Below are 27,740 nucleotides of genomic sequence, written 5' to 3' on the forward strand. Positions count from 1 at the left end.
AAAATTTTTTAATCTTTGCACATTTTAGAGGAAAATAATGTGATTGGGGCTAATTTCACGGCTGGTCCGTCGCATATCAGACGAGCCACCTCGTGAATGAAGACAACAACTTTTGTCTCTAATCATGAGGTGGCTGGTTTGATATGCGACAGACCAGCTGTGAAATGCCTTTTGCGATGGACCCTAGCAAATCCCATACAGACACAATATAATTTCACAGTTAAAGAGTATAAAATGGCTTTCGTTTGGGAAATTCCGAGGAAAAAATTGCTTAGGAACTAAACATTGCTTCTTATTTGCCATCTTTGCTTCCATCCATCGACCATTATGGTATCTCCCTAACCTTCACTCTGTAAAATTCTACCATTTCCCTCCATCCTATTTCTCTAAAGAGTCATGTAGAAAGGTAAAATAGACATCAACATTAGCCTCTCATTCCTACCATTTTCCTCCATCACTATTATAAGAGCGTGTTAGGTAACTCCAATGACAATCCCTTTGATTTATATTGATGGAATTGCTCTCACAGAGAGTTCTGTGAAAAAGATAGAAAGGATGTAAAATAAACAAAGAAGTTTTGACATGAAAGCTCTTGGGTAATTTACTTTTTAGGTGTTGTAATTGAGCAGACTAAAAAAGGAGTGATGATGACACAGAAAGTATAGAACAGATTTCCTTAAGGCTCTGTTCACTTGCCTTCTTGAGAAAGGAAAGGAGAAGAAAGTAAGCCAAATTTTCCAGTGATTGGACATGATTTGACATTTTCCGCCGTTCACTTGTTTTCTCGAGAAAGCATAATTACACAGGTGGAAAATATAAATAATGACGTGGAAAACGAACTTTCTTGCACTTTCCCTCTAAATTTTCTCACCAAAAGGGTGAGAAAATCACTTTCCTGAGAAAACCACTTTGCATGCATACTTTCTTTTCCTTTCTCGGCCAAGTGAACAACGGAATTTTCTCACAAAATGAATTTTCTCACAGTTTCTTTTCCAGTTTTCCAAGTCAGATTCTTTTCCTGCTGCTAGAAAACAAGTGAACAGACTCTAACTTTTCCCAGGTGCTGTTTTCCCTGGAAAACAACCCTTTTTTTCCCTGACAAGACCTTGACAAGACAGAATTTCTGTATTCACTTCTTTTCCAGGGAAAACTATTATCAAATGTGGAATTTCTTATTTAAAGGCTAAAAATGACGTGGAAATTGACTTTTTCCCTGTTACTTGAGATTTGCTTTCCGATTAAATATATCGGAAAGAGGCTTTCCATGGAAAACGAAGCCTTTTCCTCTTCATTCCTTTCCCTTCTGCCATGTCACCTGGAAAGGAAAGGAAAACGAAATCCTTTCCTTTCTTTTCCGGAGAAAAGAAGTGAACAGAGCCTATGAAGATTCAAATTGAAAAACTGCCAACCAGTGAGCACACTAGAAATGTATAATAAAAGATGCAAGGAAAAAGGTCAGAAGAAACAAGACCCACTTATGTTAAGTGCTCTTTAGTATCGAAGTAGCTTTGGTTCATGTGACTTCTCTTTTTGAATCATCTTTACTTTGAATGCTTGAGAAAGTCACCAAAACAAGCTCCTCTTGGCATTGTGCAAGGCTTGCATGTGTGATCTTTAAGTTGAGCTCTTGACTTGAACATCTTCCAAGGATAACGTCTTCACTCTGTGCAAGCTCTCTTGGTTCATTTGTGCATGTTGATCCGCAAGCCATGTATTGCGTTGTGTTGTGCTAATGTGCTAGTCTTTGGATTGACAGATGAAATTCCCATCTAAGGCACAATACTTCGAAGCAACACATTAGTCCATAAAGCCTAATAAATTTGGATTTGCTAGCATCAAAACAACAAGAAAAATGTGATTAGTTGAACCCATGAGAAATCTTGGGCTAACATTAGTTAAGGAGTAAAATATTTGAAATTTTCTAAGTTATTGTATATCGTCATGGTTCAGATAACTAGTGTCGAGTCTCATTCTCTTTGTTTGGTTGTACAATATGGATGACTTGACTAGTAGTTTATTGGTAAAATTGGGTGTCATGTGTCAAGTGGCATTTGGTTGCAGAAAAAGGAGCCAAAACCTCGTACGACAACTCACCCACTACTCCGCCTGTCAATCTCTTGTCTGCACCTTTTAACTCTATGTAGGTTTTTTGGTAGTAGAGTTGTGGGCTCTCTCTCTCTCTCTCTCTCTCTCTAGAAGGAGACTACCACCCTTAACAACGAACACACTATGGGGTTCACCACTATTAGTCTATTACCCAACTACTCTACCAGTTGACTACTTACCCACTACTCTACTAGGACACCTTAATGCATCTAAACAGACCCACTACTTACCCACTATTCACCCGACTATTAGTGTCTGTGTGTGTGTGTGTGTCCAAAGCTCTACATGGGACTCTCTTGCTCAATGATTTAAACTTTCAAACTAGAATTTTATATTGTTTCAACAATCCTCTTCCTATTACAACAAATGAAAACTATATAACTTTCGATGTCAATTGCCGTTATATGTTGTAGATTTATGTTACACAAGGTGTCTGATTTTACTCATATTATGTATCTTGTGACAGAGGCGCGGATTTGTTAGTGCGAAGGGAAGATGAGGTTGCCATTTGCTCGCAGTATGTCACCAAATCAATACTGCTTTTGAGTCTAGTCTTCTTTTTGGAGCTCTAGTTATTTTTCAAGTTGCATCTTTATTTTTGTGGGCCAAATCTACTTAACACAGGATCGAAGGAATACACATGATCATTGACCTTATTATCTCTGCACTCTTCACTGTGCATCAACACTTCATCTATTAATAGAAGAAAATGAACAGGATGTTTCAGGCCCCCCAACATATCTGTATCTAACACCTTTGTTTGAGGGCTTCATTTTTCATGTTTATTGTATGCCTAGTTTTGTGAGTGTATTGGGCCCACCCAAACCAGATAATGATAATAGGATTCTTCCTTGGTAGCTACTTTAGCCCACCAAAACGGGAAACCATGGAATGATGAGCTTTTGGTTTATGGTTTTGGTGGGCTCAACACAACTTGATCTGCAATAAAATGAAGAAAATTTTTAGGAGTAACAAATAGGTAATAACGGGCATCTTAACTTGAAGCATGTGACTCTTCCATTTAAAATTTTTCTAGCATGATGCTGTGATCTGTAGCTAAAAATTTAAGATTAAGTGAAAGGACAGATGGTTGCCCTTGAATGAAGCTACTATATTGAATGCTTCACCCGGTCAGATTAACAGAATTTCTAACCTTGAACCATTGCTCCTTGTAAATTGTAACGAGTGGTGCACAAAATGAAAAAGGCACAAAATTTTTGCTAGAGCTTTCATGAATAATATATGACGAATTGTGATTTACTTAAGACACATTAGAATCTAAAGGCATTTCCTTAAAGTTCATATCCTTTTACAGTTTAGCTTCATCCATGATGTCTACACAAACACACACACACACACACACAGACGAGGGGAGCTACATGTAGCATAAGGGGGGCAGCTGCCCCTCTTGCGTTGGGCCAAACCCCTTAATAGAAAATCCAAAGCAAGCCTTCTCAAATAAGTAGTTCAGATCAGTCAAAGGTGAGGCCTACTACATCATAATGGGAGGGTGTGCCTTTTTCAGTGGGACCCACCTATCTGGATGATCCAAACCATTCATTTATTGGTCTCCACCCAAGATGGGTCGTGTGGCAAATATCTTCTCCATGGGTCTTAAAGTTCAAAAAAGGAAAATAGAGAATTTTCGAAATCGAAGGATTTCGATCATCTTATGGAGTAGATATTTGCCGCACGACCTATTTTCGGTGGAGACCAAACAGATGAATGGTTTGGATCATCCAGATAGGTGGGTCCCACTGTAAGTTCTCATGTCTATCACAAAATAGTATATTTATTGCAATTCTTAATGAACTCTGGGTAAATCTCTGAATTCATGCAAAAATAGGCCAGCCGATACCCCAAAGTTAGAGGGGCATTTTCAATAAAAGTTTAATAGGGTTAGTTCAAATTATCTCTTTTGTTATATAAAAAAAATTAGGAAATTTTAGAAATATTTTTCTTTTCAAACTTTTCCAAAAAATTCGTCCAATACAAACAGGGCCAAGTGTAATTTCTGTTAATTGCCTGCAATTTCTTATTCAGGTAGGTTCTGTTTCCTTCACCTTAAAATGGGTGTAAAACATTCAAATTTTACGCGCATCCATTTAAAAGAGCGTAGGCGGCAGACTTTAATGCTTTTTAACGTATAAAGGGGAGCGAATTGTCGAAAAGGGGGTGTGAATTTATCATTGAACAGAAAAGTCAATTTCCACGTCATTTTAGCCTTTAAATAAAAAATTCCACATCTGATAATAGTTTTCCCTGGAAAAGAAGTGAACACAGAAATTCTATCTTGTCAGGGAAAAAAAGGCTGTTTTCAAGGGAAAACAGCACCAGGGAAAAGTGGTGAACGGAGCCTAAGCTCAAAAGACTACAGGAGTGGAGACATAAAATCAGCTGGAGAGACCCATGAGTTTCTGAGAAAGGTGGAAGAACTTCAGTGGCAATCAACACATTCTATCTGGTGAAAGAGAGTGATGCTAGGAAGACATGGTGTCCTATCATTTTTGGTAACACAATTTTGCCGATCATAGAAGTGATGAAAACCCTTACATTGTGCCACATATATATGATCGATTGGTAACCTGTGTACCGAAATGGTATCAGACTGTGTCTTTGTATCATCATTATATACTACATACATAGAAAAATTGGGTCTGCCATGAGCAACCCCAGAGTCTTTAGTACAAATGGAAATAAAAGGAATGGGAAAGCTTAAATCTCTTTCCATAAAGTTTACGTACAAAAAGATGTTATTTGAAACCTTGTGTAAACTTTTCATACATATTTGTTATTGGTGAAGCCTAATCTCAGTCTAACATGGAAAGTACTGTACACTTTACCCGACTGCGGCATATAAAAGGGAAATAAAAGGCCACATTTAGGGTATTTTTATAATGGGGGTAGTTTCGTACTTTCATGAATTAGGGTTTTTTTTTTTTTTTTTTCTCTTTATTGTAACGCGTCTTAGAACGCCATATAAAATGGATGTGATATCAGGAGACGCCCTAGAGAGGTGTGAGGGTTTGTATTCTTTTCTTCAGAATAGTGGAATCGTTGGCTTGTCTCTCTGCCGTGGACGTAGCCCATACAAAACTGGTTGGGTGAACCACGTAAATCTGTGTGTTCTGTGTGTGATATTTCGTTTTATCTTTGCATCGTTATTCTGCTGCGTTGTTAATTCCTAACAATATTAAGTGTCTTACACATAAATTTCTCTATAACTAGGGGGTCGATCATACCGGCACAGATGCACCGGATCCCATCAGAACTCCAAAGTTAAGCATGCTTGAGCGAGAGTAATACTAGGATGGGTGACCTTTTGGGAAGTGCTCGTGTTGCACCTCCTTCTCTTCAAAGCCATTAAAAAAAAATGTCTCTATACCTATTATATACCTTATAAAAGCACGCATTTTCCCTACATATTAAATATCTTACATTTTAATCTCCACCTCTACTTTTACCTTGTATAAATTTAGTCATAAAAGCACGCATTTTCCAAGGAGGTACAGTTTGCTCATTAAATATCTTATAGAAGCACACATTAAATACCTTAAAAATGTAAATTTCTTTATAGCTATTAAATATATTATACTTCGCAAAAATTTAGTCATAAATGCACATATTTTTCGCCCTTAGCATGTCTCTTTATTGTTATTCATTAAAAGAATAAACATAAGGGTCTTGTCAATATTATTTTCCATTTGTGATGCAGTGGTTGCTTGATCACCCACAATTCGTCTCAAATCCTCTTTATATTGGTGGTGATTCATATGCTGGCAAGATTGTTCCAATTGTTGTCCAACAAATTTCAAACGGTAATCTTCTACTTGCAACCTGATCCCTTTTCGTAGTTAATATGTCCACCATGCACTGTGCACCTAAGGAACATACAAAAAGATACACCTAAGCTCAATGCGATAAACTTAATGCCCAATATTTTCATGGAATTTCTAGAACTTCCTATAGTAAAAGCTTAGGCCAACAGGGAAAAAGCTACGCGCAAGGTTTATGACACCATGGAGCGCCTTTGTTTAAGCCTAGGCTGCCTAACTTAACATTGACCATGCTAGTATAACATTCACCCTTTCCAAGAAAAAAGAACTCACCCTCAAGTTCGTTGTGAAATCACGTCAAAGTTTTTCATCAAATTCCTTCAGTTCTTCACCTATAATCCATGGATCATCAAAGCTTGGTTTTCCTTTCCATCGTACTATGTACTATGCAGAGGTGCTACAACATGTTGTGATAGAGAGCACGTCTATAAGATCAATGTTTTTTTCTTGGTGGGATGAATGATATACCAAGAAAACAAGTGCACTCAATTGATGGTCGATCTAGGTCATCAATGAACAAGTAGAGATCACCTACATTGAAAACAGGGCTGATGGATAGTCCTTTCAGAGACTAGGCGATGTGCATCCGGGAAGGTCCAAACTTTCTTTGCCTGAACTTCTTGTTGCTGTCAGTCGGACCTATTTTCTTGTGAAGATACACCATAGCAAGATCCCCTTCCTTAAACTCCATGTCTCCTATGTGCATCGGCATTTACCTGATACAATTGTTGGCCTGATGGAATTGCATTTGCTTTTGCATTTCCCGCATATATTCAAACAAAGCTCCCCATCCTTTTTGCTTGTGATTTTGGCAATGGTATGATTTCCAATACATGTTGAGGATTTCAACCACTCACCACCTCAAGTGGTGACTAGGAGCTGTTATATTCAAATTCAACTTGTGATATTATGAACTCCCATATTCTTGGATACTGTAAACATCTTAAATTGTTTCCAAGTGATATGTTTATAGCTTTAGTTTGGCCATCAATTTTTGGATGATACGTACTGGAAAATTGAAGACGAGTACCCATGAGTCTCCATAGTGTACGCCAAAGATGACTCACAAAACACACATCTTGATCCAATATAATTGTCTTTGGAACTGTTGGATGAGATAATAGCCGAATAGATTTTCTTTGCCGAACAAGATTATTAGGTGACCACAATATATCATAAGCACAAGATTCAATAATTCAGGACTGTTGTAAATTGCCAACTTAAAATTGATGTAACTCTCACTCTGTAACTCGGATTGATAAACTTCCTTCACAAATCTTGAAGAGGAGACCAAGATCTGAAATCTCATAAAATTAGATGTGATAGATCTTTGACAGGTATCTCAATAAATGAGAAAAATATTCTTGTTGTCCTTTTATGGCCCCAGAGTATTCACCCCTCTTGAATGAGTTCCACTTGGTCCTTTCTTCGGTCTTGGGTAGGGGTGCAACTCGGGTCGGGTTCAACCCGGAAAAAAGTTGGGTCGGGTTGGGTTGAGTTTTCCCAACCTGGGTTCGGGTTCGAGTTGAGAGCTTGGGCAACCCGACCCGGGTGAAACCTGTGATTTTTTTTTTATCATTTTTTTCTTTAGTAAGCTTAAAAAATCGGGTCGGATCGGGTTGAACTCGGGTTGGAAAAAAGGGTTCCTCGGGTAGGGTCGGGTTCCAGGTGAGTAAATGGTTCGTCAGATCTTGTTTGGGTTGGCCTCAACCCAACCCAACCCATCCCGAGTTGCACTCTTATTCTTGGGAGACATTTGATATGCCTCTTCAAGAGTGTGAAGAGAGTGCCTCGGAGCCCATCACTATGTCTAGGAGGCTTGCCCAGTCTCATTAGCACCTCAGTTGTCTCCTCTTCTTTTAGGAGACTTGCTTTCGTCTTATTAGCAACTCTCTTTAGGGTCATAGATTAGGAGTTAGTCCTTTAGCCTAGGAGTCTGTCCTTCAGTCTAGGAGTTTGTCCTTTAGCTTGAGTCTTCCATTGTCTCCCCTTCCTTTAGCGACTAGCTCAGTCTTATAGATTATGTCTATCCTTTTTGGGATCTTATCATTTGGCGCAGCCCAAAATACCAAGATCAAACAAAAACCAAGAAAGAACAAGTACTAAGAAGAACTCGTATGAAATCTCACGTATGCCGTGAAAATAAAATTTTATTCAATCTCAAAAACTCCAATCTTTCATCTCTAAAAGATTTTCAAAAGATTTTCACAATATAAAAAGTAGCTAAAATGATATTGGCATATCTATCTAAAATATTAAAGTTTCATTAGCTAAAAACTAGCTACAAATAAGAAAAGCAACTTGAGCCAATCAAAAACCAAGAAAGAACAAGTAATAAGAAGAACTTATAAGAAATTTCACGTATGCTGTGAAGATAAAGTTTTATTCAATCTTAAAAGCTCCAATCTTTCATATCTTTTATTACATCTCTAGCTCCGTTTGGTTGCCAGTAAAATTTTTGTCCTAGGAAGTTTTAGTAAAATTTTCGTCCCATCACATGTTTGGTTACTTTTCAGCACTAGAATTTTTTTAATCCCACTCTTGTATTGATTGCCTTTTCATCCCATCCCAAAATAATCCCAGGAACCAAAATAATCCCAAGAACCAAAAATAAGCTTGAGAAGAATTTTTTTCTTCCCAATAGTTCAAGCAACCAAACAAAGTTTTTTTTTCTCACCATAGTCCGGTCAACCAAACATGGGATTTTTATTTTACCGGGATACTTCTAGGACTTTTTTCCCCCACCAATCTCCTTGTATTTTTTTTCTCCCACATAAAGATTTCCAAAAGATTTCCACAATCTAAAAAGTAGCTAAAATGATATGGGCATATCTATCTAAAATATTAAAGTTTCATTAGCTAAAAACTAGCTACAAATAAAAAAAGCAACTTGAGCCTATCAAATCTAGTAAATAGCTAAATTAGAAAATAATAACCTTTTAGGAAACAAAATACTCAAGGGAATAGGAAATCATATTTTTCAAATCTTGAAACTTGCTAAATCTCAAAGCTTGTAATCTTGCATGCTTTCCAAGAATGTAAGTTTTCCATATCTCAAAATCATGTAAGCTTAGCAAGTTTCCATTCCGCCAAAATACCTCCTTATTCACGAAAACTTTCCGGATTTTCCACTAGTGAAACTTCCACTTATGAATCTTCCTAAATTAGCCATCCTCAAAATTTACTGCTAATTTTTGGATTTCATCATCATCATTTCTCAATCATTTATAAAATTGCTATGTAGAATCAGCTACTGATTGATCATTTTGTCGGCACAACTAACTCTTCTAGCATCTCTTCTTTCCTGACTAACTTGATATTGTTTCCAAGGAACAAAAGCGTGCCCTTTCAGTTTGGTAGCAAACAATTTCCCATTTCCCCTTTCTTTCCATCTGAGAGGTTTTTCCACTCAAAAAATGCTTTTAGAGATGCTATACAATCATGTTATTCATTATATTTCAGCTACTGTAAAAGTCTAAAACATTTGCTTGGATGCTTCTGTCCACACCAAGGGCTCTTGCCAAAAATGTCAATACACCATCGACCGATCATTGGGGATTCCATAACTCCACTCGAACTAGAAGAATAGACTTCTTCATTCCTATTCATTCTGTTAAACCGGGGTGGTATCCTTCACATTCTTTGAGAAGAACAGGATGGAGCTCTGTCAAGAAGTTCATTCACCATTTTTTTTTGAAGCTCTAGATTGCACTAGTGGAGTTCTTACAATTAGTAGTGGGAGTATGGATCAAAAGAGAAGATTGAGAGGAGAGAAGAAGAAGAAAGAAGGGTAGAAAACAAAGTGAGTTTGCCCCAATATCAAAACATGGTCGTGCAGACACACCCCTCCCATTTTTGGCCGGTCCAGAGTGTTTAAGGTTTATTCAGATGTAGGGTCTAGACTTAGGATTTAGGATTTACTTATATGATTGATTTTACAGGTAGTGTTATTCACAGCCATAAGCCGCATGTTCTTAGCATTACTCAACTGTAAATTACTTCTGTGGTTTGAAATGCTTACAGGGTTATTTTGTTGGAAACCCAAGAGTGGATGAAAAATATGATGACAATGCAGTTGTACCTTTCGCTCATGAAATGGGTCTCATTTAAGATGAACTCTATTAGGTGATTGTTTATTCCTCTCGAACTATCGGTCATGTGAAACTCGTTAGGTGAAATGTTCATAAAAAAACACAAATTGGGTAGGGTATAAACATGGAAAATTATATAAACACATGCTTGTTTTAGGGTTGTTCCCGAATCAATAAATAAATGGCATAAAAGACCAGGTGTTTGCACTTGGGCGGGTGAGGTGCTCTTCGGACCTTCCAAATTCGTAACCAGGTACGAACCTTCTTTTATATCTCTGGTTATCCATTGCAACAGAGCATAGTATGGGATCCAGGGCCTACTTCCTTGGATGACGACTCTTCTTTGTTTAAAGTACGTCTTGAATCAGGGCTAGTCCCCGAAGGTATCTCACTTTACATCGCCACTCATGATGTGAGAGGCATTCTCTTTCGAGAGTTCCTTGGTAGAGCTCTCCATTCACGTGGATGATTCTAGAGAGACTTCCGGGGGCTCGTCCCCCGCCTCTCTCGGATCGAGGTCCACAATCGAGTAGATAACTTATCTACTCAGTTGGCGTAAAATATAGTGGAGGCCCACATTTTTTGGGTGATGCAAACCATGCATTTGATGGCCCTCACATAGATAGGGTGTGCCCAAAAAATCAACTCCATAGGATCATTCCAACCCTTCGATTTGTGGAGGTTGAAATAGACAGGTATAAACCTTTACAAATCTGTCCATTTTTTTACCTCCACAGTTCGAAGGGTTAGGATGATCCTAAGGATCTGATTTTTTGGGCACACCCTATCTATGTGAGGGCCTATCAAATGAATGCTTTGGATCATCCAAACAATGTGGGCCCACTGTGTTCACGATAGATAGAGTAGATAAGTTATCTACTCTATCTAGATGAGTAGATACACTTTTCTCATTTTATTTTCACTACTTTTTAGGGATTTTCAAAATGGTCAGAGTAGATAATCCAAACCGTCCATTTGATGGGCCATAAACGTAAATAGGTTGCGTCCCAAAATATTTTTCCATAGGTGGATCCTAGCCCTCCGATCTAAATAGAAACTACATCTTATGCAACCTCTATAGATTGTAGGGTTGTGATCATCCTACGGAAATGATTTTTGGGGCACAACCTATTTACATTGTGGCCCATCAAATGGACGGCTCGGATCATCCTATGGTATGGACAATACACTTCATTTTCAAAAATATGGGTGGGGCCTAAATTGGTACGAACCACACCATAGGATGATCCAAACCATGGACGGCTTGGATCATCCTATGTTGTGGACGGTATGCTTCAATTTGAAAAATATCGGTGGGGCCTACGATTGGGCCTTAATGTTAGTGTACGACCAACTCCATAGGATTATCCAAACCATGGACGGCTTGGATCATCCTATGTTGTAGACGGGCCTTAATGTTATTGTATGACCACAGGATGATCCAAACCATTCATTTGATGGGCCAACCCTTTTGGGGGCACAACCCATTTACGCTATGGCCCATCAAATGGACGGCTCGGATCATCCTATTGTCTAGACGGTACAATTCATTTTCAAAAATATGGGTGGGGCCTAAATTGGGCCTTAATGTTACTGTACGAACCACACCATAGGAGGATCCAAATCATGGACGGCTTGGATCATCCTATGTTGTGGACGGTAAGCTTCAATTTGAAAAAAATCGGTGGGGCCTACTATTGGGCCTTAATGTTACTGTACGACCAACTCCATAGGATTATCCAAACCATGGACGGCTTGGATCGTCCTATGTTGTGGACGGGCCTTAATGTTACTTTACGACCAACTCCATAGAATGATCCAAACCATTCATTTGATGGGCCACAATGTAAATAGGTTGTGCCCCAAAAATCATTTCCATAGGATAATCACAACCCTACAATCTATAGAGGTTGCATAAGATGTAGTTTCTATTTAGATCGAAGGGCTAGGATCAGCCTATGGAAATGATATTTTGGGACGCATCCTATTTACGTTTATGGCCCGTCAAATGGACGGTTTGGATTATCCTACGGTGGTATGGGCGGGGGGGGGGGGGGGGGGGGCTACGTTGTTTAAAGATGGGCCCACCATTCCACCAACGGTTTCTGTTGGGGCCACAACTGTTCCTCTTGTGTGTGTGGAGAGAGAGAGAGAGAGAGAGACTGACTGGTCAAATGGTGGGAAAGTGACATACCCTAACGTTAAACGTTAGCCAGCCGTCGGGGGGGGGGGGGGGGGGGGGGGGGGGGGGGTGGAATATCAGCGCCCTTTTCAAAATGGTCTCTCAAAATTCACCCTTTTCCTCCTCTGACCCTCTCGCATAGTTGGGCTCACGATTATTGCATGAAATAATTTTTCATGGTTGCCAAACATGGCCTAAAATCCGGCCCAAATGACGGACGATTTTTTCTGGCTGGATATTTGCTTATGAACCCTTTATACCTTGTACATCGTCTCCCTCAGTTACTGAATCTCTAGGCAAATGAATCTGACTTCGTCTCTATGTGGATGATAATCACACCAGTGGACTTTTCGGAGGTAAAACTCACAACCCATGTAGCATGATAAATGGACTCAAATTTCAGTCGAATTGAGTTGACTCGTCTGAGTTTCGAGTCAACTTAGGCAGCATTGGTAATATGGAGAAAAACCATTGAGATGAGCTTTTCCTTGAAAGTCCCACTTTTAGGCCCCATTTGTTTTGGATTTTGGGAGCCGACTGTTTTTCGTTACATTTAGGCCCGTTTGCTTAGATTGTGCCAACGGATTGTGAGCCTCAAACCGATTATTGGACTCAAGTTATTGAATTTTGAGTCCAATAAGTGGTTTGGGGCTCACAATCGGTTGTCAAAATCTAAACAGGGCCTTAATTTGTGTCCACTAATCAGGTTTTGGACTCACAATGGGCCTTATTGGTTTTTACGATTTTTGAAACTTACCTATTTTTTAATCTTTAAACGCCAAATTCTTGTAAAGGATTCGTTTCAACTGATGTGGTTGAGCAAAAGGAAAAAAACAAATGAGAAGCAGGAAGGATAAAACCAAATGTTAAAAAACTTCCTTTTAAGTAACCATCAAAATGTATGACCTTTTGAAGGAGAAGACAGTGAAAGAGTGACAATTAAAAAAATCTGAAAACTCTTTCAATATCTCAACAAAAAGATACCACAAAATGACATATAATACATGGCCCGTATAAGACAGTAAGCCTGCATAAATCCATAAAAGAAGGCAACAAATATTAAAAGCTTAAAAAAAAAAAACAGCACTAGTTAGCACAGATAGGCAAAAAATAGGAAGTACTATGAAGTTGCATGCAATAAATCAGAAGAAAAGTGAAAAAAATAGAAGAAAATTGAAAAAATGAGAAAAAATAGGAAGGAAAGCGAAAAACTCAGCAAATAATGGTATCGTCGGGTCAAACCATCAAAAAATTGGATTGATTCGGGAAAAATCAGGTCGACCCATCAAAAATTTTGGTCGAGCCACTAAAAAGTAGGGTCGATTCATCAAAAAATTGGGTTGACCCAAAAAAAATTATGGTCGACTCGATCTTTTGACAATTTGACCTGATTTTTTGCCAGCTCGACCCGATTTTATCTAGTCCGACCTGTTTTTTTACCGAGTCAACCTGATTTTTTGACCTTTCGACACTATATTTTATGGTTGAACACATGTTTTACCATTAAATGTGATTTTTCCTATATTATAAATTTAACCGAAACTAAGACACTTTGATTTCTTACCTATATAATAGATGGAGACATGATGTCTGCTACTGTGTTTGATAAAAAAAAATCTCTCTTTTGTTTGACATTGCTTGGCGAAATGAAAACGGACGAGAAGAAAAAAAAATAGAGGGAAAGCGGCTTTTGTCTTATAGGATGCGCACCTGAAGTCATTTCATTTGAAATAGCCCCCCATCTATAATAGGGACTGCATTTTGTAATTACTTCGTCCCTTTCCCATGTATGAAGCTTTTATAACAAAAAAAAAACCTTTATTTTTTATTTTTTTGAAATCGTAATATTATAAATGATGGGAAAAAAAAAAAAAAACAGGAGACCGAGATGGAACTCCCACATTTACAAAAGAAAACGAGAAGACAAAAGAGACGAAATATACATTCAACGGCACACCACTCCTCAAGGAGGAAGGTGGTCAAACCACCTAATAGGACGACCAGATACACCACGCTTGGCAAGCGCATCCGCCTTATCATTTGCCGATCTTCTGACATGTTGATATCCGATAAAAGACCTCGAAGTTATACCACCAATCTCATCAAACATGGAAAGAAATCTCCACGGAGGAGCCGACCCACCTTTCAGCCAACGAATCACATTTAGCGAATCCCCTTCAATGATGGTCTGATCCAACAGACTTCTATCAATATGCAAAATGCCAAAATGCGCAGACCTCACTTCAGCTTCAGTGGCATCACAGACACCTATAGAGACATAGTATACCTACACTGCTCCCCCCTCTTCGTTATGACACACTCCTCCCACTCCAGCCGGACTCGGATTGCCGAAGCTCGCTCCATCAAAATTAACCTTAAGCATATTTTGAGGAGGCGACTCTCACCTTTGCGAGACAAGAGCTTTCCGATCAACACTAAAACAAACCTCCCTCCAACCTTCCCAAAGATCATAAGCCGATACAAACCGTAAAGAAGGAAGGCATCTCACCCAAGATATAACCAAAGTGATAATCTTCAAGTAGATCCAATGAGGGTTCTTAGCTTTCCCCTCAAATATCCTAGAATTCCCCTCATTCCAAATAGACCACCACGTAGCAAGTAAACAAAAATTCCACAAAGTTTTCCCTTTTTCTTCCCAAGGAACCCCTCCCCATTGATGCTGAATAAGAATTATAGTAATTCCACAAACCTTTATTTTAGTAAAATAAGAATTATATAAACCCTTATCATGGTGCACATGATGACATAATGAAGGTTGCTTGCTACAGCCCCACCTATGAAGATATCGTTTCCCCAACACAAAATAAAAAATAAACACAACTTGAATACAAATTTCAACCAATAAATCTATAATATATCTACACAATACCTATCTATATATTCCATTATTATAAAATAGGATGGAATGCAGTGAAATAAGTCATGGTTATTCTAAGTACTTTTCACATACTTTTAGATTATAGTATGGGATTATATATATTCAAATATTAAATGTAATAGAACCTAGAATTCGGTGCAGTCAATTGTGGGTAAGCCAAAACGGGGCCTTGGATCTCCCAACCTTCCATGACTTTGGGTCAATAAGTGATTCCTAGTTTAATGTATTTTATAGTATATCTGGGTGCCATATTTTAAACCAGAGGGACTCATCATCTATCCACTGTGCAGCCTAAGTTTTCCATATTTTAGTTAGGACGTCCTAACTAAGTCGACTTAGGAAAATGGCAACAAATCTGACCCCATCAAAGAACATGTGTTCAATCTACCTCGTTCTTCTTCTAATCCTCTTGCTTTCTTCTCCATGGCCTGTAATCTCTCGTACCCGAGTCCAATTTCTGCCTGGCTTTGATGGCCCTCTCCCTTTCCAACTCGAAACTGGGTAAGAACAAATTCCCCATTCCATTACTTCTTCTTTCTTCTTAACATCTCTTTCATTCCAAATTGAAATTTTCATTTCATTCTTTTCTTATATAAGCTTTCTTTTCTTGTTCAGATACATAAGTGTGGGGGATTCGGATCATGGGCAGCTGTTTTATTACTTTATAGAGTCCGAAAACAACCCAAAAGAGGACCCTCTTTTGCTTTGGCTCACTGGAGGACAGGGTTGCAGTGCTTTAAGTGCAGTTATCTACGAAATAGGTATTTCACCTTGTATTTTCCATTTTAATTGGCTCCTGAGAGCTTTTTGGGAAGGGAAATGATTTAGAACCAGCGAGTTTAGATAATTGCACTAATTCATCTTGTCTTTCCATATTTAAAGAGCTGTCAAAGGTTATTACAGTTCCCAAAAAGCTCTCACAAGCCCATTAAAAGAGAAGCACAAGTTGAGTTTGTGCAATTATTAAAGGCAGTGATAAATCGACCCCCAATCAAATATCTTAAATCAACCTCCTTTTGTGTCTTTCTCTCTCCTCTGGTTTAGAGAGAGAAAGAGACATATGAGTCGATTTAAGATATATGTGGGTCGATTTATCACAACCCTTATTAAAATATGGTAGTGCTAATATAAGTAGAGGGCCACCCCTTATAGTGTAAGAAGAATAGTCATAAATACACTAGAGGGAGGTGGCCCTGGAAAGAAAAGGTGGCAAATATATCACTTCCCTAAATTTAATGTAATAGAACCTAGAATTCGGTGCGTTCAACAATGAATAGATGAAAATGGTACCTTGGATTGTGCTCGTCAACTCCTCGCACTTCGGGTCCACGGATGCATTTTTTAATTGTATTTTACTATTTCATTCAGCGTAAAATGGGTATAATTTTTTTTTACAATCCACTTTACTAGGTAGAAACTGAGCATAAAATTTGTTTTACACCTATTTTACATCGAAAGAAACATAGCCTAAATCAATCAAAAAGAAGAAGAAGAAAGAAACAGAGCCTAAAAACTGATTAGTGTGAGATTCAAAAAAAAAAAAAAAACAAACTGATTAGGGTGCTTTTTATAGTTCTTGGCTGCCTCTCTTTCTCTCTCATATATTATAGACAAGTAAAACGGCATGTGAATACACTCTTGAATGGAAATTATGATAGAGCCATTGTTTACTCCCTTGATCTTTTCTAGGTTTTCCTTGATGACTATCCTAATCAATATTGGTATTATTAAAGCAATAGGAATCATAAACTGACTCTTGCCTTCAGGTTCATCGAATATCTCTGTTCCATGCCAATGAAAATTAACTTAACTTCTCCTGGCGAAGCCTAGAATTGTTGCTTTATCAAACCAAAGTCGAGAATGACCACAGTAATAAAACTCGTTCAGTCAACTCAAAGTCTCAGCGCAAGGCGAGTTGACTTGTCAAAAACTCGCTAAGTATGAAAAGGAGAGAAAACCTTTTTTTTTGTTTTGAAATAGCAAATTAAGGAGGCCGAGATGTACCACCCATATCTACAAAAGGAAGCAAGAAAGAAACAGAACTTGTCTTCTGATCAATTCATCTTTATTTAGGTGGGCCATGATTGCTATCATAATCATCTTTATTTAATCAACAATCAAAGAATAATTCTTTTGGGTTTCATCTTATCTTTACGCTCTAAAAAACTCACCATTAGATCAACACCCCTCATCCGATCTAGATATTTTTGCCCCTTCATTTGAATCATCTCGTGGAGACCAGCAATGAAATGTGTAGCCATGATTACTAGAGTTGAGATTGAACTCATAGCGGTTGTGACTTGTGAGACTCAAAACACTCAATACATCTGTTCGATGCAGAACTTGTCTTCTGATCAATTCATCGAATTCAACATCTCTAATACAATGCTCTCGAGGAAGAGAGTCCATATGAACGTCCACCATGATCAATATCACAATTATCCAATGTTTAATAGCTATAACATAATTAATATTATCGAATTCATGAATAATTAAATGAAAGATTATATTTATAAGGTTTTAAATAACATTGGGGTCGCCCAATTGTTTTCCCTAATAAAGCTATTAAATAACCAACTGAAAGTTTAACTTTATAAGGTTTTACCTTGGGAGGGGCGGGCCGTGTGTGTGCCGGGGGGCGGGGGAGGAGAGTTTAGATGAGCCATGTAATTGAAAACACTTATGTTATCTTCGTGTGCTTGTTTGATTGCCGTTTTCTTATTTTTGTGGCTGCAATGGAATAATATGACTTGAACTTGATTTTGTAGGTCCTCTATATTTCAAGAATGTAGAGTATAATGGGAGTCTACCCACTTTGATTTTGAAACCACATTCATGGACAAAGGTATGAAATTCTGCAACCCATTTAGATATGATGTGTTTTAACGTTAGACCATGGTGATTTTTCAGGCTGTGAGCATTATCTTTCCCGATCAGCCTATTGGGGCTGGATTTTCATATTCCAGAGGCTCAAATGACTACCAGACTGGAGACATAATAACATCAGAAGAAATCCATGAGTTTCTCTTGAAGGTCAAACAATTAACATTATTCATTGAAACAATATGCACACGCACGAGCGCACGCGCGCATATAGGGGAAAGTGTTTCTGGTCTGTCCACTAGAAAGAGTGGGGCCCATGTTGTTTGGGTGATGCAAACTATTCATTTGATGGGCCCTGAAATAGATAGGGTGCGCCTAAAAAATAAGCTCCATAGGATCAACCTAACCCTTCGATTTGTGGAGGTTAAAAATGGACGGTTATAACATTTTTAACCTCCACAAATCGAAGGGTTAGGTTGATCCTATGGAGCTGATTTTTTGCGCACACCCTATCAAATGAATGTTTTGGATCACCCAAACAACGTAGGCCCCACTGACCAGAAACACTTTCCTCATATATATATATATATATATATATATATATATATATATATACATATATATATATATATATATAGAGAGAGAGAGAGAGAGAGAGAGAGAGAGAGAGAGAGAGAGAGTAGATAACTTATCTACACATGTGTGTAGGAACCGTTTTCTCATATATATAAGGGTCTTGATAATGATGTTTTTTTCCATTTTGTGAAGCAGTGGTTGCTTGATCACCCGCAGTTCATCTCAAATCCTCTTTATATTGGTGGTGATTCATATGGTGGCAAGATTGCTCCAATTGTTGCCCAACAAATATCAAATGGTAATCTTCATTTACTTACAATCAAATCCGTCTCAGTTGTCATAGTGATTATAGCCATCTTGCACTGTGCACTAAATAAAAGGGACAGTTAGCATGAGCATTGGGCACTAGAATCCTACTTTGACTTATTCATAGAGACTATTTGAAAGAGTTTAAAATTGTAGGAAAAAATATGAAAAGAACCCGTTTTTGTCTTGGGTGACTTTGCATTCTATTTATAGAGGCTTTTACATGAAAGATACTCTATGAAAGAGTTTAAAATTGTAGGAAAAATATGAAAAGAACCTGTTTTTTTGTCTTGGGTGCCCTTGCATTCTATTTATAGAGGCTTTTAGAAAGACATGAAATACAAGTGTAAAATTGCCTAGGCAAAACTACTAAAATTACCTATATTTGAAATTCAAAATATAACAAAAAATAACTATAAAATAACAACTAAATTACCTAATCTACCACCCTAATGACCCAGCAGTCAGATCTTTCTAGATTTGATTTGATAGATTCTAATACTCTCTTAGTTTGTTTGATCAAAACCTTGGTTAATAGAGCGGTTGTTGCAATTTTCTTATTCTCTTAATTTTCTTTATTCAAGCTCTTTTTTTTTTTGGGTATTGCAGATATTGAAAAAAGGATGGACCCACTTCTCAATCTCAAGGTATGTCATTATTGAATTTTTGGCAAAAAAAAATTATGAATGGAGATATTGTGGAATAGACTTCTTAATAGCTAACATTTTTCTTTCAATTTCTTAGTGAGAATTTTCTCAGTAAGTTACTTGTTGTTCTAGTGGAACTGCAGAAATAAATGTTTTCAACTAGAAAAAAAAAAATCATACATGAGAGGTAGCTAAAAAGGTTAGTTGGCAAGTAAGGTATCTGTGTATACATTTCGTATTATTTGGAACGAATTTGAAAAGCATCTTGTCTCTATGTTTGTCCCCTTTATTTTTAAATAGTTTAAAAGGTCTTCCCTCTATAAACTCCCAACAATTCATAACAAAAAAATGAGTACAGTAATCTTCTCCCTGTACATACTGTTATATTTCTATTTTTTATGAAATATCAAGAAAGTGAGTAGCATTATTGAAAAGGAAGTGCCTATATCATTAACAATTCCACATTTTATATAGGGTAATGATATTTCCACCCCCTCCTCCTCCTCCTCTCTCTCTCTCTCTCTCTCTCTTTTTGAAATGGCAATAGTAATATATAGCAAATTTAGGAGGCCGAGATGGACCACCCATATCTACAATAGGAAGCAAGAAAGAAACAAGAACGAAGAAAAAACAAAATACAGAGAAAAGCCCTTTTCAGGGAGGAAGGTGGTCGAACCACATAATAGAACCACCGGAGACACCACGCTTAGCTAGCGCATCTGCCTTATCATTTGCCGATCTTCTACATGTTGAAAGCCGATAGCGGACCCCGCAGTTAAGTCCTCAATCTCATCAAAAATGGAAAGAAATCTCCACGGAGGAGCCACCCCACCTTTCAGCCAACGAATCACATTTAACGAATCTCCCTCAACAATGGTCTGATCCATCAACCTTCTATCAATATTCAAAATGCCAAAATGTGCCGCCCTCACTTCCGCATCTGAGGAATCAGACGCACCAATAGAGCCGTAGTATGCCCACATAACATCTCTCTCACCAATAGAGCCGTAGTATGCCCACATAACATCTCTCTCTCTCTCTCTCTCTCTCTCTCTCTCTCTCTCTCTCTCTCTCTCTCTCTCTCTTCCTATCTTGGCTTTGGAGAGGTATTCAAGCTTTAATTTTTCTTCTGATGGTACTTTTCAGCTTATTTGGCCGTAAATAAGCTGTTCTTCTAAGCATTACTCAACTCTAACTTTTGTGATTTGGAAATGGTTTCAGGGTTATATTGTTGGAAACCCGAGAGTGGATGAAAAAAAAGATGACAGTGCAGTCGTACCCTTTGCGCACGGGATGGGGCTCATATCAGATGAACTCTATGAGGTTATTGATTCAATTCCTCTCAACTTCTTCATGATGTGAAACTCTATATGTTACATGCTTTTAAGAAAACAGAAATTTAGTAGGGTATTAAAATTAGAATATGATATGAAAATACAATCCATGTTTTTGGGAAAAAGGACAGGAAAGAAGAAATCAGATTCGATAATTTGATGAACACAATCATGCACATCGAATCGAGATGAAGGAGAGTGTCCATCGACAATGAGATTGGATAATTTGGTACACTCCACTGGCCTTTTTGGTGGTGTCTGAGTCTTATTTGATTAATTAAGTGTTATTTCTATGTCCCAGATGAGCAAACGAACCCACATCATCTTTCTATGTCCCACCTGTTTTAAGCAGGATCGAAAGATCCATTAGATCGTGTGAGTTCATTGACATGCCTATCTGCAAGTGTAAATTGTGAATGAATTTGGTAGTGCCACGCCTCAAAATAGGTAAAATGCATATTAGATTAATATATAGAGTTCGACGCCTCTAACCATAAGATGGAAGATCAAGGGGTCGACTATGCGGGTGAAAAATTGTACTGGTGGTTCATGTGTATTGCCATATTTAAAAGTAAATGTCTTAGAAGGAAACTTATTAACATTTCTCCTTTTCTTACTTTTTCACATGGACTAAACTTTTAGTCATCCCACAAACTATCTACAATACATGGAAAAAATAACATTCTTTTTCAAAATACTTTTTTATTTTAAGAACTACTTCTCAAAAACAGTTTTATTTTGAAAATTTCCAATATATTAGCCCTATACCGTGGGACCCATTTGCATGATGCTAGTTATTTATCTTTGTTATCATTGCTATATTATTGTTTTCAGTCTGCGAAGAGAAGCTGCAAGGGAAAATATGTCGATCCCACAAATCCACATTGTGCAAAGGATCTTGAAACAATAAATGAGGTGGGAGACTTGTTTATCCTCTCTTAGGCTCTTCTCATATTGGGATTTCTTTATTGGACAATAAAGGATATGGTAAAGATGATCTTTTGCATATGCAGTGTCTTGCAGGAATTGATGAAGGCTACATTGTGGGGCGCAAATGCCCTGATGCAACCAATAGGCCAAATGAAATGGTTGGAGATAGAAGATCCCTCGAGGACAGATTCAATGAATTACCACAACCCCTTCCTGATTTTGGGTGTAGGGTAAGACTCTCTCTCTCTCTCTCCACACACAGATGTGTCTGTGTATGCTGAAACTTCATTTATTTTGCAGTTTTATGCCTATTTATTCTCCTATTATTGGGCAAATGACAGTGGTGTGAGAAAAGCTCTCAACATCCAAAAGGTACAATCTCTCCTCTAATGTCAATACTTGCAATTTTGAAACATTTCTGACAATCAGTACCTAAAAAGTTAATATAATGTATGTAGTGGTGTTCGTTCGGTTATAACATAATCGAATAGACCGAAATTTGATAACCGAATAATTTCGATAACCGAAATTGAACCGAAATTTCTAAAAACCGAACCGATTAAAAATTCGGTTATCCGGTTATAACCGAATAGTGGAAAAAAAAAGAGGGAAAAAAGCAAAATCTCGGTTTGGATCGAAGGGCTAGAATCATCCTATCGAAATTAATTTTTGAGCACAACCTAATTAAGTTGTGATCAATCAAAGGGACGGTTTTGATCATCATACGGAGTGCCCATATAGCACTTTTTTTGGAAAAATAATGGTTTTTATCCATAATTTCGGTTATTCAGTTAACCGAATTTTTTTTGAGATAACCGAACCCGAACCCGAATAACTGAATTTCCAAAAAAAAAAAATAACTGAAACTGAACAGAAAAGGAAAAAAAACAGAACCGAACCGACCAAACCAATTCGGTTCTGTTCGGTTCGGTTATTCGGTTATAAACGAATAATGAACACCCCTAAATGTATGGTCTCTATGGCAACCATAATTTTTTTGGGAAATGATGTCAATACAACCATATTTTGATATTTTCGCTAACCCATCTTGTCTTTTAGTATTTAAAGAGCTTTCAAAAGATTATTACATTTCCCAAAAAGACCTCACGAGCCAATTAAAGAAAAAAGACAGCTGAGTTTGTGTAAATACAAAAACATGGTCGTGATGCTGAGAATTTATATGATGCCCGACCGTGAAAATCACAAGGGCAGAGTGTCAAAACCCACCTTGCCCCTTGATTTTTTATCTAAGTGGGAAGTCAAAAAAGGTGGTTTGACCAAGATAAAAAATCAAGGGGCAGGGTTTTGACACCCTGCCCTTTTGATTTTCACGATCGGGCATCATATAGAAACTCCGTGATGATAACATTTTTCCTTTTTTCCATAACAAATTTAGTTTCTCAAACGGTGAGAGACGGGTGACGTGGGTGGCAGAAGGATTAATTGAGAGGGCATGAAAGGGTGAAAAACAGGGAAACAAAAAACTTCACTAAAAATATGATGATTTTTTCCTTGTGTTTTAAATTGGTGCCCTCTCAAATCTCTCCAACCCACCCTAGCCCTCACTCAGCAATTGAGAAACTAAATTTTTCATGGAAAAAAAAATTCATGATTGCCAAGCATGGCCTATATGTGGGGCTCTTAAATGTTATGAGCAGTAAAAACCAAGTGATCAATGGGTTCTATTTATAGAAAAAAATGACCAGTAAAAAACAAGTGATCAATGGATTCTATTAATAGGCCTTTTCATATCTAGCCGCGCATTTAAAGGCCACAAATCTAACAGTTGGAATTGTCAGATGGTGGAGAATTTCAGTGCATGGCCCATCCACAGCATCACCTAGCAGATAAATTGTTTGGATCATCAACACGTGGCCCCCACGCATACTGCCACTCATATTTCTCCAAAGAAAAATATGATCATCTATCATATTGGCCATGTTTGGCAACTATGATTTATTTTTTCCATGGAAGATTAGCTTGCCCAATGGTGAGAGAGGGCGGGAGAGCGGAGAGCTGAGAGCTGAGAGCGAGAGACCCAGAGAGATTGCGAGGAGAGGGTAAGAAAAGGCGGAAAATAAGGAAAAATAAAACTCTACTCAAAATACTATTTATTTTTGGGGAGTGATAAATCGTCCCCGTATATCTTAAATCGACCCTATGTGTCTTTCTCTCTCCTCTTTCTCTCTCTAACCCAGAGGAGAGAGATAGACACATATGGGGTCGATTTATCACTGCCCTTATTTTTTTCCTAGTTTGTTAGCCGCTTCTTTCTCTCTCCTCGTGCCCTCTCAAGTCTCTTCTTCCCCCACCCTTCCTACCCACCTCCCACCACTTGATAAACAAATATTCTAAGTGTTACGACCTAGGTAGAACTCACCCTTAAAAGCTAGCCGTTAATGGGAGGGTGCCCAAGCCGAGCCCACCCACATCTCTTTCACTTTTTCAATGTGGGATGGAAACAAATTTCATGGTTGGGAAAAAATTCGTTGTTGCCAAAAATGGCCGTAACAGCTCCTATATGGCTATATGAAACTATGGAAAATATATATCCGCCCCTTTTGATCACCAGGAACACCCCCTGTCAGTGTATCAATGACTAAAGAGGGGTTGTTGTACTTATGTCAGAAGAATTCAATGCCCCTGGTTGCCACAAACACTGACAGGGGGTGTTCCTAGTGATCAAAAGGGGCGGATATATCACTTCCCGAAACTATTTGTCAATATTATATACAGTTGCTTGGACAAAAAATAAAAATAAAATAAAATGATGTAATGTTCAACTCTTCTAACAGTAAGCTTGATAGAAATAAGGGAAATGATACCGATGTTCCTTTGTTTCAAAGTGATTCCAGATATAATTTTCCTAAGAATGAATACAGTTCATGATTATGATGAACAGGGGAGCATCGGAGAATGGCAGAGATGCAACAGGAAGATACTATATACACAAGACATCGCAAGTAGCTTAGAATATCATCTCAATCTGACTACAAAAGGTTACCGAGCTCTTGTATACAGGTGAAATCTGTTTAAAGTTAATGTCTTTTCTAGGACTTTCTAATATCTTGAAAATATGAGTTCTTGGAAATGTGTTAGGACTTATTAGATATTTCTAGGACTTTCCCTTGCAGAATTCTCAGTTTTCTTTTTCTCCTTCCTTGGGTTCTGCACTTGCAACTCATCTTACTTCAACAAAATCCATCTCTCTCTCTCTCTCTCTCCTTGTACCTTGAGCTAATGCCATTAATACAAGGGTTATCTTCACGCAGTGGTGATCACGACATGCTGGTTCCTTTCGTGGGCACGCAAGAATGGATACGATCCCTCAACTTCTCCATTGTTGATGACTGGCGACCTTGGCTTGTTGACGGCCAAGTTGCTGGGTAAGGTTACACTTTTCTTGAATCAATTCACGTCTCAGTTTCAGTTCGAATTGCAATTTGATGTGGAAGTAGGGATGCAACTTGGGCGCGTGGGGTCGGGTTGAGGCCAATCCTGGCCCAACCTGAGGTGGCATTACCTCAACCCGAACCCGAGCCTCGGGTAAGGTCTACTCTAACCCAACCCGACTTTAAACCTCGCAATCCTAACACAACCTGTCTAATTAACCTGATTTTCCAAATCATGTTGGGTTGAGTTGGCAAGGGGAAAAGAAGATGAGAGGGAAATGATTTCAACGCTCCAACGTTTGATAAAGATGCGAGAAGCATCTTGTCCTGTAGTGTTTAAAGGGCTTGTAAGAGCTTTTTGAGAACCGTAATATTCGTCTGAAGCCCTTTAAACACTCCACGGTAAGATGCTTCGCGAATCTTTATCAAAATGCTGGAGCGCTGAAATCATTATCTGAAAGAAAACCATAATCCTAAAATTTTGAAAATCAGGATAGAATTAGGGGAAATGGATTCGGGTTGACGTGCCCAAGGCATCAACCCTAACCCAACCCAAAATTAAATCGGTTGGTTTTGGGTTGAGCCTGACCCAAATTGCTCCCCTATGTGGAAGGCCTCTGAAAAATTTCTGGTTTTTCTGTTTGGTAGCTATACGAGGACATACGCCAACAGCTTGACGTTTGCAACAGTGAAGGCAAGACATTTCTCTAGTAAAATGAAATAGAAAATGAATTAGATATAGGAAGGTTTTTTTTATAGCACTGAATTTTTTATTTTTTTTTGGTGTGTGCAGGGAGCAGCCCACGTAGCTTCAGAGAGCAATCCCAAGGAATGCTTTGATATGTTTCAAAGGTGGATTTCTCATAGTTCTCTGTGATTATCACTTACTTGGGAACTTAAATCTTCTTAAGACGCTTACTTCGAATAAAAGGGGCTTTTTATATATGAAATTAGTTCCGATGTTGGCTTATAGCCATTTTATTTTGTACCTTTTCTCTCTACGTATTTCGAATTCTTCTTAGGGGAATGCTAATATGTTCTTGGGTTTTGTAAGGGAGGAGAAGAAATTAAAGAAAGAAATATGCCTGTACAATTAAGAGTCTTAATTTTCAATGAGAATAATTAGCCCTAAAACATTGCTTATATAGATTGATAGAGCACTTAGGAGAAAAGCTTGGATGGATAAAAATAGATATGAAAGGAAATTATTCTAATATAATATGAATGGGATTTGCCAGGCTATTTCGCAGGAAGCCATTTCGCGGCTGGCATTTGCAAGATAGAACAGCCACCTCAGCTGAGTGAAATGAATAAGACAAAATCTGCCAAAAAGTCAACCTATGTGGCTGTTCTCACATGCAAAAGCCAGCCGCGAAATGGCTTTCTGCAAAATTGCTTAGCAAATCCCAATTTGAATATATAAACTTACCAACTTCATAATCTATCACCAAAGCAATCCAACGGTGAGATCTCACATATTCAAACATGCCCCCTCAAACATTTGTGGATTGAATATTAATTGGCATAGGTTTGATTACAATAGAATTCTTCATTTAAACAGTATAGGAGGAATGATAGATGAAAGGGCCCTCTTTATGCAAGGGCTAAAGAAGGGCCCTTGAATAAATCCACGTCATTAATTGTAACTGAATTCAATTTGTCAACCGACTTTAAAAATGACGTGGATCTATTCAAAGGCCCTTCTCCGGCCCTTGCATAACGAGGGCCCTTGCATCTATCATTCCCCATAGTATAGATAGAATCTTTTGATATAATCACTTGAAAGATGTCCCATTCCTTTGTTTTGAAAGTAAGTTTCTCTTCATCTTATACTTTTCTACTTACGTTGCAAAGGAAATTATAATAATTCTCAAAAGGCAGAAATAAAATTTTTTTAACAAAATGGGGAGTACCATTATTAAAAAATAGGGATCGGAGTCCCAATATCATTTCCCAAAATCCAAAATTGGTAAGAATATATGAGAAAGTATATGGTGTCCGAATCTTAAAAAGTGGGCTGCTGTTGATCAAATATCAAGGGCGGTGCAGATCACACGGGACTTGATGGTACCATATAAAAAAATAAGAATATAGGCCAGCCAAACATCTCAATATGAATATAAACTTAATGTGAAGAGGAAGATTTGAACGAGTTAAAGAGAATGGAAATGAGAATTTATAAACGGAATTTAAAGGGCTGTCAGGAATATTACGGTTCTCAAAAATCTCTTAAAGCCCTTTAATTACTACACGACAAGCATGTGGAGCGCATGTTTATCAAAACATTGGAGCGCTGGAATCATTTACCTTTAGTAAAATGAGAAATATACAGATGCCTATCATGGTGCACATGATGATATTATGAAGGTTGCCTGGTACAGCCCCACCTGTCATGATATTATCTCCCCAACTCAAAATTAAAAAATAGGGAAAATGACCAAATAGAAGCGGTTTCTACTGAGAATGACATTTCAAAAGGGCTGTTTTCTAAATCACCAAACAGAAGTGATGTTGACTGGTTTGGATGACCATGGGACGGAAATACCCTTAGTTAAAAAACACGGTTTTAACTTTACTCTATTTCTCTCCCTCTGTTTTTACTCTCTTGATTTTTTTTT

At 37.9% G+C, this 27,740-nt stretch overlaps 1 protein-coding gene and 1 pseudogene across 1 annotated transcript; both read left to right on the forward strand.

Annotated features, from left to right (window-relative positions):
- The first annotated feature begins 5,334 nt into the window (after positions 1-5,334).
- LOC143876306 (5S ribosomal RNA) lies at positions 5,335-5,453 on the forward strand (annotated as a pseudogene).
- Positions 5,454-15,432: 9,979 nt separating this feature from the next.
- LOC143876095 (serine carboxypeptidase-like 18) lies at positions 15,433-26,256 on the forward strand. Its single transcript, XM_077377730.1, has 14 exons — positions 15,433-15,615; positions 15,730-15,875; positions 17,883-17,959; positions 18,025-18,147; positions 18,709-18,811; positions 19,429-19,466; positions 20,688-20,789; positions 21,635-21,715; positions 21,814-21,960; positions 22,031-22,102; positions 24,633-24,751; positions 25,003-25,116; positions 25,771-25,816; positions 25,916-26,256. The coding sequence occupies exons 1-14, from the start codon at positions 15,458-15,460 to the stop codon at positions 25,997-25,999; spliced, it is 1,410 nt and encodes a 469-aa protein (XP_077233845.1). The 5' UTR covers positions 15,433-15,457; the 3' UTR covers positions 26,000-26,256.
- Positions 26,257-27,740: the final 1,484 nt, after the last annotated feature.

The sequence above is a fragment of the Tasmannia lanceolata genome, unplaced genomic scaffold, assembly GCF_043159265.1.
Source record: "Tasmannia lanceolata isolate RefF3 unplaced genomic scaffold, GAP_Taslan_0.1 ptg000004l, whole genome shotgun sequence".
Classification (NCBI taxonomy): domain Eukaryota; kingdom Viridiplantae; phylum Streptophyta; class Magnoliopsida; order Canellales; family Winteraceae; genus Tasmannia; species Tasmannia lanceolata.

Excerpts from the sequence above, each read along its gene's own strand:
- LOC143876095 (XM_077377730.1), top strand. The coding sequence starts at position 15,458 with ATGGCAACAAATCTGACCCCATCAAAGAACATGTGTTCAATCTACCTC. Across the intron at positions 15,876-17,882 it reads TGCAGTTATCTACGAAATAG|GTCCTCTATATTTCAAGAAT; the intron begins GTATTTCACCTT and ends TTGATTTTGTAG. Across the intron at positions 21,961-22,030 it reads TTCCTGATTTTGGGTGTAGG|TTTTATGCCTATTTATTCTC; the intron begins GTAAGACTCTCT and ends TTTATTTTGCAG.